This window comes from Thamnophis sirtalis, unplaced genomic scaffold (assembly GCF_051295495.1).
Source record: "Thamnophis sirtalis isolate CommonGarterSnake01/CBP01778 unplaced genomic scaffold, rThaSir2_p1.2 scaffold_5, whole genome shotgun sequence".
NCBI classification, from domain to species: Eukaryota; Metazoa; Chordata; class Lepidosauria; order Squamata; family Natricidae; genus Thamnophis; species Thamnophis sirtalis.
Window position 1 is genome coordinate 20,634,791 of NW_028261385.1, and position 19,321 is coordinate 20,654,111.

General features: G+C 41.4%; 1 protein-coding gene across 4 annotated transcripts in view; it reads right to left on the reverse strand.

The window, feature by feature from the left end:
- Positions 1-11,946: 11,946 nt before the first annotated feature.
- Positions 11,947-19,321, reverse strand: part of PRLR (prolactin receptor) — a 110,022-nt gene continuing 102,647 nt past the window's right edge. For all 4 annotated transcript variants that reach the window (XM_087715407.1, XM_087715406.1, XM_087715405.1 and 1 more), the window contains 2 exons: positions 18,145-18,214; positions 11,947-15,169 (listed from right to left, as the gene is read on the reverse strand). In XM_087715407.1, coding sequence (XP_087571533.1) covers positions 14,150-15,169; positions 18,145-18,214 — 1,090 coding nt within the window. In that variant the 3' untranslated portion in view covers positions 11,947-14,149. The remainder of the gene's footprint in view (positions 15,170-18,144; positions 18,215-19,321) is intronic.

Here is a 19,321-nt window from a genome sequence, read left to right on the forward strand (position 1 = left end):
CTCCTCAACTCTTTCTCTGTCTTTCTCACCCGCAGCCTTCTTAGCTCTTTCTGTTGGGCTCTCCCAAAGGTGCTTTTTCTTTCTTTCTTTTTCTTTCGCTTCTCATCCAAGTAGCTTCATCAGCTCTGACTGAATGGTGGTGAATTTGCACTACTCAGGTGGCCCCGATGATACAGACAAACCTCCAGGTGGCCTTAATAACTTGCCAAAAGAATGCAATTGACAAGCTGCCAATCTCTGTACCTATATTTTAATTTTGTCCATGCGTACATGGACATTTGAGCACAGGTCACATAAATATTGGTAATGTTGCTATGTTTGTGAAACAATAACCCAATATTTCTCTCCTTCCTCTCCCACTTTCTCTTAAATATATAAATTAAAATAGCTTTTCTAAAAGTGAATAGGCTCATGATTTGCATGTATTATGAACATACTGATGACTATAAATTTACCTTTTCTCAGCTAAGACGGGTATGTGATTCAGAACATTGAATGAGTTATTAGGGGAATCAAAGGAATTATTAGGAATGAATTATCTGAGTAAGGGGGCTTACTCAGACATTTTCAGATAAAAAAATCTTGAGATTTTTGTGAATTACAAGATACTTAAAGAAATGTAAATCTTTAATATTCGAGTGTATTACAAAAATAAGAAAGAAAAAGCTGTAAACTTTTTGGTCATATCTCAAATGCATATCACTGGTGTGAAAATAAATTCTATAATATAAAATATATAAAATATATAAATATATAATATATATATATATATAAAATATAAAATCTAGAATATAAATTCTCAGTGAGGAAGCTTCTGGCAACCATAAAAATGCAAAATGTGTTTTGCAATGATGGAAACATTATGTTTTCCAAGGCAATTAATATTTTTCACTGTACTTAAATATTTGTTTGTTTGCTTGTTTGGAAGACAGTTTTACTTTTTTGGCATCAGCTACGCAAAGTAACAGGGATGTGGTGTTTCAGGTGCTAAGACGCTGAGCTTGTCGATCAGAAAGGTCAGCAGTTCAGCGGTTTGAATCCCTGGCGCCATATAACGGAGTGAGCTCCCGTTACTTGTCCCAACTTCTTCCAACCTAGCAGTTCGAAAGCATGTAAAAATGCAAGTAAATAGGGACCACTTTGGTGGGAAGGTAACAGCTTTCCGTGTGCCTTTGGCACTTAGTCATGCTGGCCACATGATCACGGAGATGTCTTCGGACAGCGGTGGCTCTTTGACTTTGAAACGGAGATAAGCACCGCCCCCTAGAGTCGGGAACGACTAGCACATATGTGCGAGGGGAACCTTTATCTTTACAAAAAGTACAGTGAAAAACTGCAAAGAAACGCCAAAACTAAACAACACTCTACACCCGTGACGGCGAACCTATGGCACGCGTGCCACAGGTAGCACACAACCCCCCCGTCTGGGGGCACACGAACTGTCGCCTCAGCTCCACCATGCATATGTGTGCGCCTCCCGCTGGCCAGCTGATTTTTGGGTCTCCGCCATGCGGGGGGATGGGGGCACATGCACGAGATACGCAGGAGGTCTCGCGTGTATGCGCAGGGGCGGAGAGGCGGCGCATTCCACCCCAGCCTGTTTTTGGTCCCAGGAGGCTGCAGGGAGGTCTGCTACGCCCAAAACGCAGTGCAGGGGTGTCTGCGCATGAGCAAGAGGGGTGGGGCGTGCTTTTCACACAGAACAACAAAAAGGTATCACTGCCCTACACCTTAGGCCTACATACATACATACATACATACATACATACATACATCATACATACATACATACATACATACATACATACATACATACATACATACATACATACATACATATATATATATATATATATATATATATATATATATACTTTTTCCAGGTTCAGAGACTGGTTTTTCAATAGCTGGAATGTGCTAAAATAGGTTAGGAGACAAAAGACTTCAGTGGATAACCAGTCATGATTTTTTTTCAGCTAAATAAATCCGTATACTCCTCAAAACATCTTCTGTAAAAGGGCAGTCTTCGAAACAGCTTTCAGATTATGATTTTTGCAGGCCTGCAATAACAGTTCATGTTTATTTTAGATTTTTGTCTTCCTAACGTTATTTGAAAAGGCTTGTCCAGAGATTTTCTTTGACAATGTACTTGGCCTATCTACTGCGTCTGTCTGTCTTCCTATATTCTGAAATTATATCTTATCTCTCCACGGGAGATTCGTGGAGTTGTCAGGAGAGATTAATTTAATTTTAGTGCCACCCTGGAGAGGAGGACTCAGAATTGGAGTCCCAAAGCCACCTTGTGACATTAAGTGTTTTTCCAGTGGGACCTGTCTATCAGGGCAACCTGCTCTACCCAAATAAGGGACGGCACATATTCCTTCCGCTTTTGCCTTTCAGCCTCAATCCAGGAGCCTTCACAGGCAGTTGGTTCCACGGCAAACTATTTTGTGTTAAATTTCAGTTTACCTGTTGGTACTGTATTTTTCGGAGTATAAGATGCACTGGAGTATAAGATCCACCAAGGTTTTGAAAAGGCAAATTTTTTAAAAAAGTTTTTGCACTTTGCAAACCTCCCCAAAACAGCTCATTTTTCGTGAAAACAGGCCTGGTTTTTTTTTTTTTTTTAAAAAGGGCATGAATAGCCCTTAGGAGGCTTGTAGAGTGTTCGGGGGAGGGGGGACGAGCAAAAAATGGCCCATTTTTGTGAAAACAGGCCTGTTTTTTTTTTTAAAAAAGGGCATGAATAGCCCTTAGGAGGCTTGTAGAGTGTTCAGTGGGAAGGGGACGAGCAAAAAATGGTCCATTTTTTGTGAAAATAGGCCTGTTTTTTTTCAAAAAAAGGGCATGAATAGCCCTTAGAAGCCTTGTAGAGTGTTCCTGGGGCGGGGGGGGGGGGGCAAAAATGAGCAAAAAACAGTCCATTTTTCACAAAAATTGGCCCATTTTTTGAAAAAGAAAAGGGCATTAGGAAGCTTATAGAGTGCTCCTGGAGGCTGGGGGGCAAAATTCAGCAAAAAACTGGCTGTTTTTTGCTCATTTCTGCCCTCCCCAGCCCCCAAGAGCTCTCTGAAAGCTTCCTAGAGGCTATGCACAGCCATTTTGGTGAAGGGGGGGGGGTTGGGAGGCAAAAAATGCTGTATTCGATGTATAAGATGCACCCAGATTTTCAGCCTCTTTTTTGAGGGAAAAAGGTGCGTCTTATACTCCAAAAAATGCGGTAATTTAAATTTAACACCTTGTGAGATTGATGATTGACACAGAAATGGATGTAGGTCTCGACAATACAAGTTCAAAGTTTTAACCCATCAACGAGTTACGCTACACTGGTTCTTGATGGATGTTTTTCCACTGTTGAGCTGGTCTCTCCAGGTGTCCATGAAAATTACTTCGCATGAAACTGGTTGCTATCCCCAGTCACTGCCAAATCCAATTTCCCAACAAGGAAAGACTGGTGTAGTCTGAGAGAGAGGGTAAGATTGCCCTAGAATTCTGCTACTATTCAGAAGGAAATACTACTTTAAGTACAGTAAAGAATAATCTAGGCAGGGGTGGGCTTCAAAAATTTTAGCAAGGAGTCTCTGACCAGTTTCTGGGTGGGTGTGGCCATTTGGGCGTGGCCTAGTTGGCCTCCTGCACCATGGCAGGGGAGGCATTTTTGCCCTCCCCGGGCTCTGGAGGCTTTTCTCGAGCCTCTGGGAGGGCGAAAATGTCCTCCTTAGGCTCCAGAGGCCCTCTGGACCCATTCTTCCCATTTTTCGCCCTCCCTGAGCCTCCACACATGCCCTTTACTTACCTGCAATGGACCGCGTGGGGACTCCTAGGAGGGGAAGGGTGGGTGGGGCCAGCCCAGAAGTGGTGATTTAGGGGTTCTCCAAACTGCACAGAATCTTAACTAGCGGTTCTCCCGAACCCATGACAATGCCCAGCAGCCCACCCCTGGATCTAGGCCTTTCTCATTCATAAGTGGGAACAAGATAAAGACAATGTTGTAGCACATTGAAAGATAAATGTCAAAAGAATATAACAAGAATATTATGAGCAAAGGATAGTTCCAATGGTCTATTATAGAGAGACCAGACTTAATCAGAAATATACAGGAGCCGTAGGGAAAAGGGCACACACGTTAAGTTCAAACAATGAGATTACATTTGGCAAATGTTTCTCTATTCATTGAATTGTTTAAAGGAAGAGGAAGCACAGCATAGCTAGAATTGCAAGCTTCTGTTTTTACTGTATAACCAAACTCAATAAAAAATGGATTTAGTTTTCTTGTGGAGTTGATTTCTTGTTCTGATCTATCGAGTGGGGCTGACCCCTATTAAGTTTAAACCGAGTCAATTCACCCAGCTACAGTAGCTTGCTAATTGAAGTTGATAACTTCTGTCTCATTTTTGCACCCTCAAAACAATATTAAAAGGAGGTGATTCAACAGGTCCCTGGTCAATTTTCAAGCATGGTGCAGATGAGTGAGCAAAATTTGACTTTGTGGGTTAAAATTGTACAGGACATCTAAAATCAATATAAGGGTAATTACGTATAAGGTATGAGAATACCTAAATCAATATAAGCATAATTGTTCCCATATTATTCTGATTGGTATTGAACACGGTAAACATATTTTTGTGAGCTATCAGTTCAAGCTGCATCACCTTTCCTAAAAGTAAAATAATAAGAAACTATTATTTTATTTTTGATCACCAAAGGAACTAATTTCATGCAGAAAGGGCTCATTCATATTATTGATTACAAGATCTTTTCTCCAAACTTTTTGCAGAAAGTTTTTGATTTCTGAGTTTATAGCATGTTGCCTGTGGAATTTTTACAACCCCTGATCAGAAAGAGCCGATGATGAAATCCAGCAGAATTTCCTGCCATGGGCAAGAGTTCAGAGTGGACTAGAAAACCTCCAAAGTCCCTTCCAACCCTTTTATTCTATATTTTTTGTTCTAAAATCTGATGGATTGAACACAACACTCAAAGAGAAACCCTAAGAGATAAACCTGCTGAAAGTATAGGTAGAAGCAGCAAATTTGGAGGGACTAAGTGTGATATTTGTTACTATTTTACATCATTTGTTTGTTTATTACCGCTGGCCAGCCATAATTTAATACACAGAGTCTGATTATTTTAAATTAGTCAATCCTCAGTGGAGACATTCAAAGCTAATTTAGGCCCATTATGAAGTTTAAACAATTGCTTGATTTACGTGCACACTTACTTCCTAGTGGAATGGAGAAAAGATAAGTGTCTGCATGTAAATAGCTATTGGCAAAAGGTTCTTTCAGGCCTCCAAGGGCTGAAGATTGCTCTTTAAAAAATAAACACAGTTCATCTTGGCACATAATGTGAACTATTTACAGCTCCCTTGACTTACATAATTATGCTTCTGAGATTCAGAAAAATATCTAAGCAATTACGAAAGATTCAATTTACTCTTTTTGAAATATTCAGCACTTAGAAAATGCAATCTTTTTTCTTCTTGCATAAATCCTATGTACTACTAAATAAAGTAAATTCAATTCTTTTGTTTGGTTGGCTTTTAGAGGGATAGGAATGCAGGCGGTAGTATTTGTCCAGGAAAAAAAAGTGTTCTGTTATACCTGTGAAAATAGTCACAATTTTATGGCTTTCCATCATTCATCTATCTAGCTGGCTTACCGGTAGTTTATTTTGTATTTCCCAGACAACGGTTATTATCTTCTTCAGTCAACAAAAAATTATCATGGCTATCAACATTTGCAAACAAGAAATAAGTCCCACTGAGTTCTTAGGGGTTATTTAGAACTGGAGTTGAACAATTACGGTTATAACTGTGAATTCCATATCCAAAATATTTTAGCGATCACCATAAGTAGATCAGCAAGGGTAAAATCACCGCAGAGTAAAAATTTGATGTGTGTGGTTTAACAAAAACACTACCGGTTTGGCCAAACCAGTCTGAACCAGTAGGAACCCACCAATGGCGTGAAGACTCCTGGGAGGGGAAGAGTGGGGTGGGTGGGCCACACAGGGGTGGGATTTGGAGGTTCTCCAAACCGGCCATAACATTAGCTACGGATTCTCCTGAACCCAGGCAATCTCGTAGCAGCCCATCCCTGAGTGGAACAGCTTGCTGTCAAAAGTTGTAGATACTTCATCACTGGAGGTTTTAAGAAGAAACTGGACAATCACTTGTCTGAAATGTTATACAGTTTCCTGCTTGAGCAAGGGGCTGGACTAGAAGACCTCGAAGGTCCTTTCCAGCTCTATTCTGATTGATTGAATTGAATTAAAAACATAAAAGGACAAAGTTAACTGAAAGCAGGCATGCCAAAAAAGTAGAATTGTAGTCAAAAGTGAGATAATTATTTGATAAACAATAGTACAGAGCAATCCTACTCAATATGTAAATTATGTAAAATATTGAACAAAGTAACTTCTTTCATTATTACATTTTAAAGTCTTACATGTTATTTATCTATGTGTAGCAAATATAATGATTATCAGTTCAGCAGACTTTGGATACAACTGACAAATTTTTGTTCAGACTTTTTCCATTTATAACAATTATTGAATGATACAAATGAGATCAATTAAAAGTGACATAAATTTAGCTTTAGAGGATATACTGAACGTACTTAACAGAATCTCATGTATTAAATAAAGTTTTCTTTGTACCTGAAAACATGCACAATCTTGTGAAAAGGCAAAACAAGATCAAATGCATATTTTTTATAAACTTTCTTAATATATATAATAGCTCATATTAATGCAAGAATTACAGCTGGATACAAATGACTTTTTGAAATTCTCCACTAAACATGTCAACAGAGAAGGTAGGTAGGTGATTTTTCTGAACATCTCCAAGGGAAGGAGGCATCCTTCAACAATTTCTTGATGGACAGGCTCGCTTTTAGCGGTGACATTATCAGTAAGCGGAAAACTCTAATGGTAGATGTTATTTTGGGATGTTGTATTTAGGCTTAATTAACTTATGGATAGCCAAGGAGGCTATGCAGGGAGGATTGTGCAATGCAAGATAGCCACGGATGGGATTCAGCCGGTTCGGACCAGTTTGGGCAAACCGGTAGCTGTGATGATCAGCTGGAGAGCGAACTGATTCACTCTGACAATCAGGTGCCCTCCCTACCCAGCCCTGTGCTTTACTTACCTATATCCTCTTAGCTGATTCGCACGGCAAAGCAGATTGCTGCACCTCAGCTGTGTTACTCCCCAGAAGTAATGTGGAAGGTAAGCTTTGTTAAAACTGAGCACAGGTGCAAAGCACGTGATCACCGAACCAGTTGTTAAACCGGCAGGATCCCACCACTGAAGATAGGATATCTCTGACCAAATGCAAGGCAAGCACACCATCTTCCAATTGGAATTAATGTCTAAAACCAAGTTTCTTTTGTCACACTGAATCAGAACTTGCAGGAAAAAAAGAGCACAGCAGGACCGGAACATCTGTAAATTGCATTTGGGCCTTGATAAACCATGGCTAATTAACATACAGCAGTCTTCCCAAGCTGATACTTTCCAGAAACCCTGGACCAACAGCTTGGAGAGATGTAGCCTACACAAGCAACTGCCTGACCCCAGTTGGCTGGGAACTCAGAGAATTGCAATCCTGGTACACTGTATAAAGGTAAAGGTTCTCCTCACACATATGTGCTAGTCGTTCCCAACTCTAGGGGGTGGTGCTCATCTACGTTTCAAAGCTGAAGAGCCTGCGCTGTCCGAAGACATCTCCGTGATCATGTGGCCAGCATGACTAAATGCCGAAAGCACACGGAAAGCTGTTACCTTCCCACCAAAGTGGTTCCTATTTTTCTACTTGCATTTTTACATGCTTTCGAACGGCTAGGTTGGCAGAAGTTAGGACAAGTAACGGGAGCTCACTCTGTTACGCGACGCTAGGGATTTGAACCGCTGAACTTCCGACCTTCTGATCGACAAGCTCAGCATCTTGGCCACTGAGTCACCGTGTCCCTATAGTACACTGTATACCAGGAGATAATGAGGGTGGGATCATCCCTTCCTTCTCTGCCAAGATCTGAGTCCTACCAGCATGCATAATAAGATAAAAGAACAATGCTGGACTATACCAAAACCCCGCCTACTTCTATCATCTCTTATGCATAAGTTTTCCTAACACTTTCTTCAGGCCAAAATGGTTAATAGAACTACAACATTAAAAAAAAAAATGCTGGCCTGTTTACAGCTGGAACTTTCACTCTTGAACTTATGACTCCCATGGAGAATACATCCTTCTTGGCACAAAGAGACCCTCACACGAGGCACTGTTTATTTCCCTTCTTCAAGCTTGCATGCTTTCCATTCAAATGGCTTGAGAATTCAACACTGTCGTTGTCACTGGAAGCTTTCCCCACCCCGATAAAGCTGGGAATTGCTAGCCCACGCCGGGAACAAAGAAAAGACAAACGACCTCAGAAATATAACTGGGTAACAAATTCAGCTCTATTCTAACTGCTACCTTTTATTATAAAAAAATTGTAATGTCCCCTGGGTTTTTTTTTCCTGCTTCGTTTGCAGCGGCAAAAACATAATAGACAACAAAACTCTAGATAAACACATACAGCTCTGGGAAGTTAGAAAATAAATATTTAGAATAGAAAAATAATCTGAGAAAGTACACAGGGGCTATATTAAAGTAGCTTTTTTTATTATGTACAATAAGGCAGTATATGAAATTGAACTCTTAAGTTAGAGTGACACAAAAGTGGGCTAGTTTAAATCTCCTTTTCCCTCCATTGGTTGGAATTCAAAAATCATTTATTTTGTTAAGTATTCTCTGTACCAAGGGAGATTTCTTGCAATGAACTCAATCAAAAAGGAATTCAAGAACCTAGCACACCAAGGCCATACAAGAGGCACAATTCCCCCCGCCTCCCTAGTTAGGTATATTTCCATAGCTTAGAATGAGGTAAGTTTTTAAACATTTATAAAAATAGGACTTTTTTTAAATAGGAAAAAAGCAGAGAAATAACAACACCCCTCTCCTTTTCTAAGCTTCTAAAATGTGTTAGCGTACATAGCAGCATGTGACCGATATGCAAATTTTCACTAGCAGCGTATCATAGAACCCCACATGAATAACAACAGAATATGCAGCGTGTGATGGGTGTCCATTTTCTTTTTCATGGAATTCAGGGATTTGCTTGGTTGTTAAGTGTCATATTTATTCTACTGAAGCAACCGGAAAGCATCTTGTTTTTGGCTGGCCAAAAAAATGACCCAACATAGGCATCAACAACGAGTTCCTCGCGGCAGAGGAGGAGACAACATCACGACGAGACGATGTGCGATCTCAATGCTCTGAGATCGCCACCGACACTTTTGCTGCTGGGTGGTCCAAATGGACCTAAACCATCCCGCACAGACGGTGAACGGGAAGAATATGTCCTGCTGATCTCAGGGACACCACAAAGTCCAAGCCAGAGCAGCAGTGTTTGTCAGTTGGAGATAATGGCACAATTTCAACAGCAGAAAGAGACTTTAAGTTTGTAAAAGATAATATTTGAAATTCAGAAATTATTAAATACATCTGAGAGAATAGAAAAGAAGTGGGAAAACCTAGAGCATTTAACAGCAAAATATGATGAAGTTGGAGATGTTTATCAAGTGGAAAAAGTGGAGGTTAGAGTCCTAAACACCAAAGAGAAAAATGATCATGAAGAAATCAAATCTGTTGACATCGATGGCGAATGGTTTATGTCTGGAAATGGAAAGAATGGAATACGGAAATGGGAGTTAGATGGATGGGAACTCTACCCCAGATGGTAAGACATAGGAGAAGAAAAAACAAAAGAATTTATGGATTTAAAGAGAGAAATGTTATCAGTAACATCATTGATAACACCACAGATAATTAAAGATAAGCTGATCAAGGAAACAGAAGAAGGATATCAAAATTATATGAGAGGCTTAATAAGCAATGAGCTGCACAGAGAAGTTCATGCAAATTTGATTAAGGAGATGATTAGAGGACTGATACCACAAATGGCAGAAGACATGAGATTGTTTTGCTACTGTATTGTATTGTATTGTATTGTATTATTTGTATGCCGCCCTTCTCCGGGAGGACTCAGGGCGGCGAACAATTCAAGGGGGAAAAAGGGGAACATAAAAAGACAAAATACAAATAATAAAAGTAAACAACAGTCGCACAACCATACATGTCGAGAGGGGAGGGAACTCATTACCCCCAGGCCTGCCGGCAAAGCCAGGTTTTGATGGCTTTTCGGAAGGCCTGGAGAGAGGTGAGGGTCCGAATCCCTGTGGGGAGTTCATTCCAGAGGGCCGGAACTGCCACAGAGAAGGCCCTCCCCTGAGTAATAGCCAGGTGGCATTGGCTGGTAGATGGCACCCGGAGGAGGCCAACCCTGTGAGATCTAATGGGTCTGTGGGAGGTAATTGGCAGCAGGCGGTCTCTCAAGTACCCAGATCCAATACCATGAAGGGCTTTATAAGTTACGACTAGCACCTTGAAGCGTATCCGGAGACTGATCGGTAACCAGTGCAGCTCATGGAGGATAGGTGTAACGTGGGTGTACCGAGGTGCACCCACAATCGCTCGCGCGGCTGCATTCTGGACGAGTTGAAGTCTCTGAATACTTTTCAAGGCCTGCCCCATGTAGAGCGCATCCTACTGGTAGGATACAGGTTGATAGATGAAAGTGTATAATCTAAAACTAGTTAAACCTAGTGAAATTTAGTGACAATAGATATAGTTAAATAAATAATTGATAATGATAATAATGTATACATATATATTGCTATGATAAGGAATAATTGGATATGAATATTGAATGGTACCTTTGAAAGAAAGATTAGAAATTTTTTGGTTATATATAGAGGTTAATAAAAAAGAACTAAGTTAAATTTAGTTAAGTCTTCATTATTAGAGAGAAAAATGTTATGATAAAGGATATAGTCAAAGAAAGGAGGGATAATGATAACAACGTATATATATGTATGGGTACAACATAAGGAAATTGGATGTAAATTGTAAACAGTGATTTGGAAAGGAGGATTAGAATTTTTTATTACTAAATATTATGGATGTTTAGCCAGAATAGGCCATAAGGATTTAGTGTTATTGGAGGATATTAGAAATAGCAAATAAAATGCCAGTGTGCGATTATGTTTTAAATCTTGGTATATTTTATGATGAAGGACATTTAAACAATTACAACAAATGATAATGGAGGTATGATGATGGTAATATGTATAAATATATATGAGTTAAAATACTGAATTAATATGAATTATGGTTGATGACTGTGGAACAGATGCATGAAAGTCTTTTGTAACCAACTGATATACTTTCTACAGTATGTAAAGGAGGAGGATTCTTTGTGTTGTGTTTGTTTTGAAAATTAAAAATTAAAAAACAAAAATCGAGTTCCTTGCACAGTGCCACAGGCCTCCTATTATAGGTAGTCTTTGACTTATAACCATTCATTTAGGGACTGTTCAAACCAGAGGTGGTATTCAGCAGGTTCTGACCCGTATGGAGAACCAGTAGCGGAAATTTTGAGTAGTTCAGAGAACCGGTAAATACCACCTCTGGCTGACCCCGCCCCATCTATTCTCTGCCTCCTGAGTCCCAGCTGATCGGGAGGGAATGGGGATTTTGCAGTAACCTTCCCTTGCCATGCCTACCAAGCCATGCCCACAGAACCGGTAGTAAAAAATTTGAATCCTACCACTGGTTCAAAGTTACAATGGCAGTTAGGGTTAGGAAAAAGAAAAAGAAGCATTGACTTCCGACTTTCTCTGCTGCAGTAAAATAAGGCATTAACATCAAACCACAACTTTTGTTTTTTTATAATAATTAAATTAGTCATTTCTATAAGGATCTATCAATCTAATCGATAAAACCCAAAATCAAAGTTTCATTCTTTTCTACTTCAAGCAGAAAGTTCAAAAGTGGCCTCCAAAAGTACAATTTATTGTTTATTGTCAAAATAGTCAATTTTGCCATTTCTGGCAACGCCATCAGCTTCTGCTACCATTCATCCATGGTAGGAATCAAAGTGTCCTTCCATTTTTGTGCATATAATAATCTTGCTCCAGTCAACATATATCGTGTCAAAGTTCCTTTCCTCAATTCCCCACCCCCACTGTTTTCCAATTTATTTTCATATTTGGTATCTTTATTTTATCTTATAACTCAATAAAAATATTAAATTAAGAAAACATAATAGATGTTGAACAACCGTGTTGCTACCTTAACAATTGCTCTGATTCACTTAAAAACAGTGGCAAGGAAAGTCGTAAAATGGGGCAAAACTCATTTTACAAACGTTTCACTCTGCAACGTAAATTTTGGGCTCCATTGTGGTCATAGCTCAAGGACTACCTGTATATACACCAGACGTGGTATTCAACCAGTTCGCCTGAACCGGTGGCAGAAAGTTTGCCCAGTTCAGCGAACCAGTAGCGATGGCTGGCTGGCCACACTCCTGAACCAGTCCCCCTGTTGTCGGTTGCTCACCCTGCCTACTCGATCACTGCTCGGTGACCGGTGGGCATGAGTGACGTTAAGTTGGCCACGCCCACTCAGTCACATGGCCCCACCTAGCCACGCCCACTGAACCGGTATCAAATTATTTTGAATCCCACCATTTATTTAAACCATTCCTTCAGATGATTTAATGCTTCCACCAAGCACTATATTGGGCAATGAAATGTCCGCAAGAAAACAGAGAGAGCGCCAAGGACTGTTTATATTTCCAATTGTGACCCAGATCTATGCTTTTATTTTGCTCTGCTGAGCTACGGGCAAATATACCTATGGCACCCAGCCAAAGTTGCCGATACCTTAGCAGAGAAATTTATGCACAGATCTAGATCACTGTGGGAAATATAAATGGCGGAGTCATTGGTGCTTTCTGCGTTTGGTTGTTTTCTTGCGGACATTTCAGCACCCAAACCAGGTAACATAATCAATGCTATATGATGCTAAAAAGGAGAATATTTGTAGCTTATGGTTCAAATGAGGGGTCTTTGTTTTTTTCTGAAGTTAGTTGTTTTCTTGTGGACGTTTCATTATCCAAATTAGGTAACATCATCAATGCTAGACTAACTTGTTTGGGTAATGAAACATCTGAAGAAAACCACCAAACTCGGAGAACACCAACAAGCCCTCATTTCAACCCTGAGCTACAAATGTTCTCCTTTTTAAGTATATGTGGCATCTACTCAAGGTTCTTCACTCAGTGGTGGGATTCCAAATCTTTTCCTACTGGTTCTAGGAGAGAGAGCTTTGCGCACATGTGTCTAATGCACACTTTGCGTCCATGTGCAGCACTCAAAGACCGCCCTCGGTGTCAGCCCTGGTGATTTGAGCTGATTTTTTTAGCTCAGCTGGGGTGCAGCAATCCACTCTGCCGCGTGAATCAGCTGAGGTAAAAAACAAGGGAATATAGGACAGGGAACGACGGGGGGCGGGATCAGCCAGAGGTGGTATCTGCCGGTTCTCCGAACTACTCAAATTTTCCGCTACCTGTCACCTGAACTGGTCCAAACCAGCTGAACACTACCTCTGTCTTTATTGTAATGTCATCAGTCTTTTGTATCTGGTAGGAATAAAGGAGACCAGGCAGGAAATACCTCTCTCTCAAATGGTGAGGAGGAGGGATGTGGGTAGAAAAGAGTCACCTGAAATTTGAGAGGGATACAGTTCTGTGGCCCTTGAAAAAGGAACCCTTTTAAATGCAGGCCCTATGCTCTTGTATATTTCTTCTACGTGGTGTCAGATCTCATGGCTCAATAAATGAGAAGTAAAAATGGTGATTTGCATATGTAATGTAGCCTTCACCCCAGGATGCCCAATCACAGCTTAACCAGAAATTCTCAATACTTCATCATTTTTGATAAGACATATCAGACATAAGCGAAATAAGTGGTGGTTTGAAATAAAACCATGACACATACTTTCCCTAAAGTCAGACTTCACCAAAAACAATTCTCTTAATCGCAGACTGCAAGATGAATCTCCACCCCCCCCCCCCCGGCCCCGGGTCTGTTCTTAATGACCAAATGCAAAACATAAACAGATGTGAGCTACAGCTGAGCAGTTTTGTGCCAAGAATGTTTATTTTCCTTGTGTCACACCTGGAGATTTCAATTTGTTTTATTAATGAAAGGCTGGCATAAAGTTGTTTGGATCCATGTAATCTAAATTGCCAATCTGTATTTTGCACGTGTTGGGAACGGGGAGGCAATAGATTGTGTTTTTCTCTGCCTGGCTTTCCGGATTGGACTCCCTTGTGGGTTCCTGAAAAGAAGGCGAGGCTTCCGTTTTGGTCTCTGGTAATAATACCAGAATATGATTGGCTACAACAGTTGAAACCTTGGAGTATTCCTTTGCATCTGTAGGCAGAGGAGCCTTTTCAGTTTTGACAACACTTTCTGCCTGCTTAGGGAGCACAGCCAACACTCCGTCGCTGGTGACTTTGTGAATCTCTACATAATCCATTGGCTTCGTAGACGTAAAAGGCAACTGCTCTGGAGAAGCTAACCAGAATGCCTCTTGATTACGCTGAGAGTTTAGAGTTAAATTGACTTCATCCTCCAGCTGGCCTGTTTTTATTTTACTGACTGTCTCAATGGGTTCCGGAGGTTGAGAACGATGCTTTCCTTCACTTCTCCCCAAAATGGGTGACTTTTTCACATTGGTGGCTTTGAGTACCCTTTTGCAGATCTCTGTGGCATCATAAGAGGAACACTTTGAAGTGTGAGAGTGCCCTGGCTGGTCTCCAGGCCATGTAGATGACTTTGGGTTCCTACTGGTCAACTGTGGGAGACCCCTTTCAGGCTCTAATTCTAATGTTTCCGAGAGTTTTGTTCTATCGGTGTTCTTTTGAACTTCATCAGGATCTGGTACTTCTGCTGCAGGGGGCAGTTTTCTGGCTTCCTTGTATTTCTCTTGCAGTAGAGATGGACTCTCACAGCTTCCTCTTCCTGAATTGGAGTCTCTTTCCTGGTGTGCTGGCCTCAAGTGTTTATTGGGGTGACTCTTTCCCTGGTTTGGCATTAGCTGCTGATCTTCGCTGTCGTCTATCTCCAAAAATTCAATCAGCAGATCATCGTAGTCTGAAGTTGGAGGGAAACCCTGGCAATCAAGAGCACTCAGCAATTCTTCACTTTTTCCTGCCTGGAGAAAGATAAAATGCACCTTGGATTACTATAAAAATGACATATTGCATAAAGATGAGCTGAACACATTTGGACATAAAGCAGATGAAATACAGATCTTAAAGCGGGTTGGATTTTATTAAGCAGGAAAGTGAACGGGATTGTTGAGCTATGATGAGGACTCCACTTCCAAATGTTTATGGAGATAGGATAAAGCTATATTTAATTTGATGTACAATTTTTGCATATAACTGTATCCAGCAGTCGCATCAGGAATTTTAAAGAGCCCTGAAGCTATATAGCTTTGCCTCCCCGATACATAAAAAGGCAGCAAACTGACATAGAATATGAATTAAATGCCAACATTGATGAGTTATAAGGATCAGAATGAAGAAATTATTTATTTGAAAGAGATGTTCACGACACGTGAGCACGTGTGAAGCATCTCATTTTGACCTGTTAAAGCAGCCACATCTTTTTCCAGAAACACGGGATGTTTCAAAAGTTGCTTCTAACTGTTGGCACAGCATGTGCCTTCATAGATGCTTCGTTTCCCTGGGGAAAATAGCTACCGTATATTTCAGAGTATAAGACGCTCCAGAGTATAAGACACACATTAGTTTTTAGAGAGCAAAACAAGAAAAAAAAATTCTGCCTCTGCCTACGATCAGTATTCATCTGGCTAGCATCTTTGCAGCAAGATGCAAAGAGCCAAGGTGGCGCAGTGGTTAAATGCAGCACTGCAGGCTACTGCTAATCAGCAGGTCAGCGGTTCAAATCTCACCGGCTCAGGGTTGACTCAGCCTTCCATCCTTCCGAGGTGGGTAAAATGAGGACCCAGATTGTTGGGGGCAATATGCTGACTCTCTGTAAACCGCTTAGAGAGGCCTGAAAGACCTATGAAGCGGTATATAAGCGGTATATAAGTCTACTGCTATTGCTATTGCAGCAAACAGCAAATAGCCTGGTCAGCTTCAGCACGTTATCGCAGTCTGATTCAGCATGAGCAGCTGATTGGTGGTTGGATCAGCCTCCCAGAATACCACCAATCAGTTGTTCCAGGCTGCACGGATCGTCACAGCCCATTTACACGTCCCTTTTTTGGCCTCAATGTGTCGCATTTTCAGACTCCGCACACTCCATTTTAGACCTGTTCCAGGCTGCGGGGATCATCACAGTACATCTCTGCCAATCACTGCCTCCGCACGTTGTGTTTTCGGCCTCTGCACACTCCGTTTTTGGCCTTTGCGCATTGTATTTCCGCCAGTTCCAGGTAGTGGTGATTGCTGCCATTGATCCCCGTTGCCTGGAACTAACTGAAAATGCGATGCATGGAGGCCAAAAACATGAAGTGTGGAGACCGAAAACGGATGAAGGGTGAGGGCAGGTTGATGGTCAGGGTTTTGGCAACATTCAGTATATAAGATGCACCACAATTTTCACCCACTTTGGGGGAGGGGGAAGTGCATCTTATACTCTGAAAAGTACGGTAATTTTTCATTTAAAAAGGTGCTTGGAACACACTTCTGCATGTTTCAAGGCACCTCTTTTAAAATATTTGTACAGTCCTATAAAGCACATGTTATACATTTGTCTCTTGAAAATGTACAGTGGTTCAATATTGTGATTACCAAGGAGACAAACTGTTGTACTGTGGCATAGTCATTACAAATATTGTATTGAAAATGAGATATGGTAGGGAGAATTTAGACTGCAATCCTAACAAAGGACAAGATAGGTTATAGGTTATAGGTTATAGGTTTATTATTTATAGGCCGCCCTTTTCCCTGAGGGGACTCAGGGCGGCTTACAGTTCATAGGGAGGGGAATACAAGACAGTGAGACATAAAACACTACATAATTAAAAATAGAACACATCATTCATCATTCGGGCGGGGGCGGGTTGCAATCTTTAACCCCAGGCCTGACGGGATAGCCAGGTCTTAAGGGCTGTGCGGAAGGTCTGGATGGTGGTGAGGGTACGAATCTCCACGGGGATAAAGATAAAGCTCCCCATTCCTACTCCATGTTCCCAATTCAGAATTCCTTGGCTGACAGGATCCACAGCATGCTCCTTCTGCCAGAGCAAGTGGGCTTGGCCAATCCCACTGGGGTGAGAAGGTTCCTCAGTAGCCTGGTCCCAGAGCATTAAAGGGCTTTAAAAGTAATAAACAACCCCTTGAATTGGACCTGGAAGCAGATCGGCAACCAGTGCAGCTTGCACAACAGAGGTGTTACATGGGCTACTCTAGGATTCCCAAGAACTGTCTGTGCAGCTACATTCTGTGCCAGCTGTAACTTCCCAATACTTTTCAAGGGTAGACCTATGTAGCTTGCATTGCAATAGTCCAAACCAGTGGTGGGTGGCTTCTGGTTCGGCCCGGTTTGGCCGAACCAGTAGTAGCAGTGGCAGGAGGCATGCATCAGTGGTGGGTTCCAGAGCCCAGTGTCCACCACATGAATGCGTGCAGCATGCGCATGCGTCCTTACCTCTTGCAATGCCTCCACAACCCGCCAGCTGCTCGGTGGAGCGTCGCACATGTGCCATGCGCTCCATGCGTGTGCGTGGAAGCACCGAAGAGCTCAAATACAGGTAAGGAGCTCGGGTGGGCGGGCGGACTCTCCAGAGCACTGTACCGGAAGGGTAACTGGTGCTCCGGGCCAGCATTGGGCATACCGCCTGCAACCCACCACTATCATGCATGCTTGTGCGAGCGTGCCCGAACCAGTAGTAAAAAATAGTTGCAAGCGCACCACTGGTCCAAACGCGAGATAATCAGGGCATGAGTGACTTGAGCATAGGGACTCACAATCCAGGAAAGGGCACAAGTGGCACACACCATGAAGTTCTGCAAAGGTTCTCTTAGCAGAGAAGTTATCATAATAATAGCAGAATAATAACAGCTGAAAAGTTATCTATTTGGATGGCAACATGAACGTTGTGACCAAAGTAAAAGATTTTCACATTCTCCAAACTCTCCTTTAACAGCTCACCTGTAATAATTGAGCATCCAAGCCTTTTATTTTTGGACCTGGAACTGGTGGTAGAAGGCGAGCGAACATCCTGAAATGCAAAAGGAAGATAGAAAATTTTTTATCTTTCCTTCTTATGTTAAAATGACATTTCTGAAGGCGGCTACTGTAGTGGGAGTTCATTCCTTTTTCCAGTAGAAATGGACCTAAAAATAGCTCTGCTTGTTGGAACATTTTTAGTAGGCCTTTTCACAGGATATAGGTAGCACTTCAATGATTTGGTATTGACAGAGCCCAGGAAGAGACTCTAGAAAAGAGTTGTTATTCTACTTATAGCAATAGCAGTTAGACTTATATACCGCTTCATAGGGCTTTCAGCCCTCTCTAAGCGGTTTACAGAGTCAGCATATTGCCCCCAACAACAATCCGGGTCCTCATTTTACCCACCTTGGAAGGATGGAAGGCTGAGTCAACCCTGAGCCGGTGAGATTTGAACAGCCGAACTGCAGAACTGCAGTCAGCTGAAGTAGCCTGCAGTGCTGCACTCTAACCACTGCGCCACCTCGGCTCTTTTTACTTCCATCATCATCATCCTTTGGATAAGACTTTTTGTTGCAAACAGTTACCTGTATATGATGCTTTATACACCAGTGCTTTCCAACCTTGATAACTTTAAGATGGTTTGTTCCACTCTAACAACTCCCTAGCCATGCTGGAGTTGAGCTTCACACATCTTAAAATGATCAAAGTTGAGAAACTCTTCTCTAGACTTTCAAAAATAATAAGTTTCAGAGGGGATAAATATCTCCCCTCTTATCTTTTGGCTATTGGGCTCAAATAATAATAGCTTGATGGAAATACTAAATGATTAAAAACTCCTCTAGGCTACCATTCAGTGGTTAGTAAAGGTATAAGTTGCCTATGGAAGATCATCTTTCTATAAAATGATCTCTGGCACCAGAATGATTAAAATTCCTTCTGCTTCCTGCTCCTCAACTAATTGATTATTTCCTGTGAAATATAAACCATGGCAAAGAAGTTGCTGGAAGTGGGGTGGACACAGAGAAGTTTCAAAGCTTTCTTCCTATGCTACTGGTCTGTTATTAATCACATCAAGTTTGCTATTTGTGCCAAGTGGGAAGTTTATATTTTGTCTTTCCATTCCTGCTGTTTAAACTTTTTTAAAAATGAGATAGCA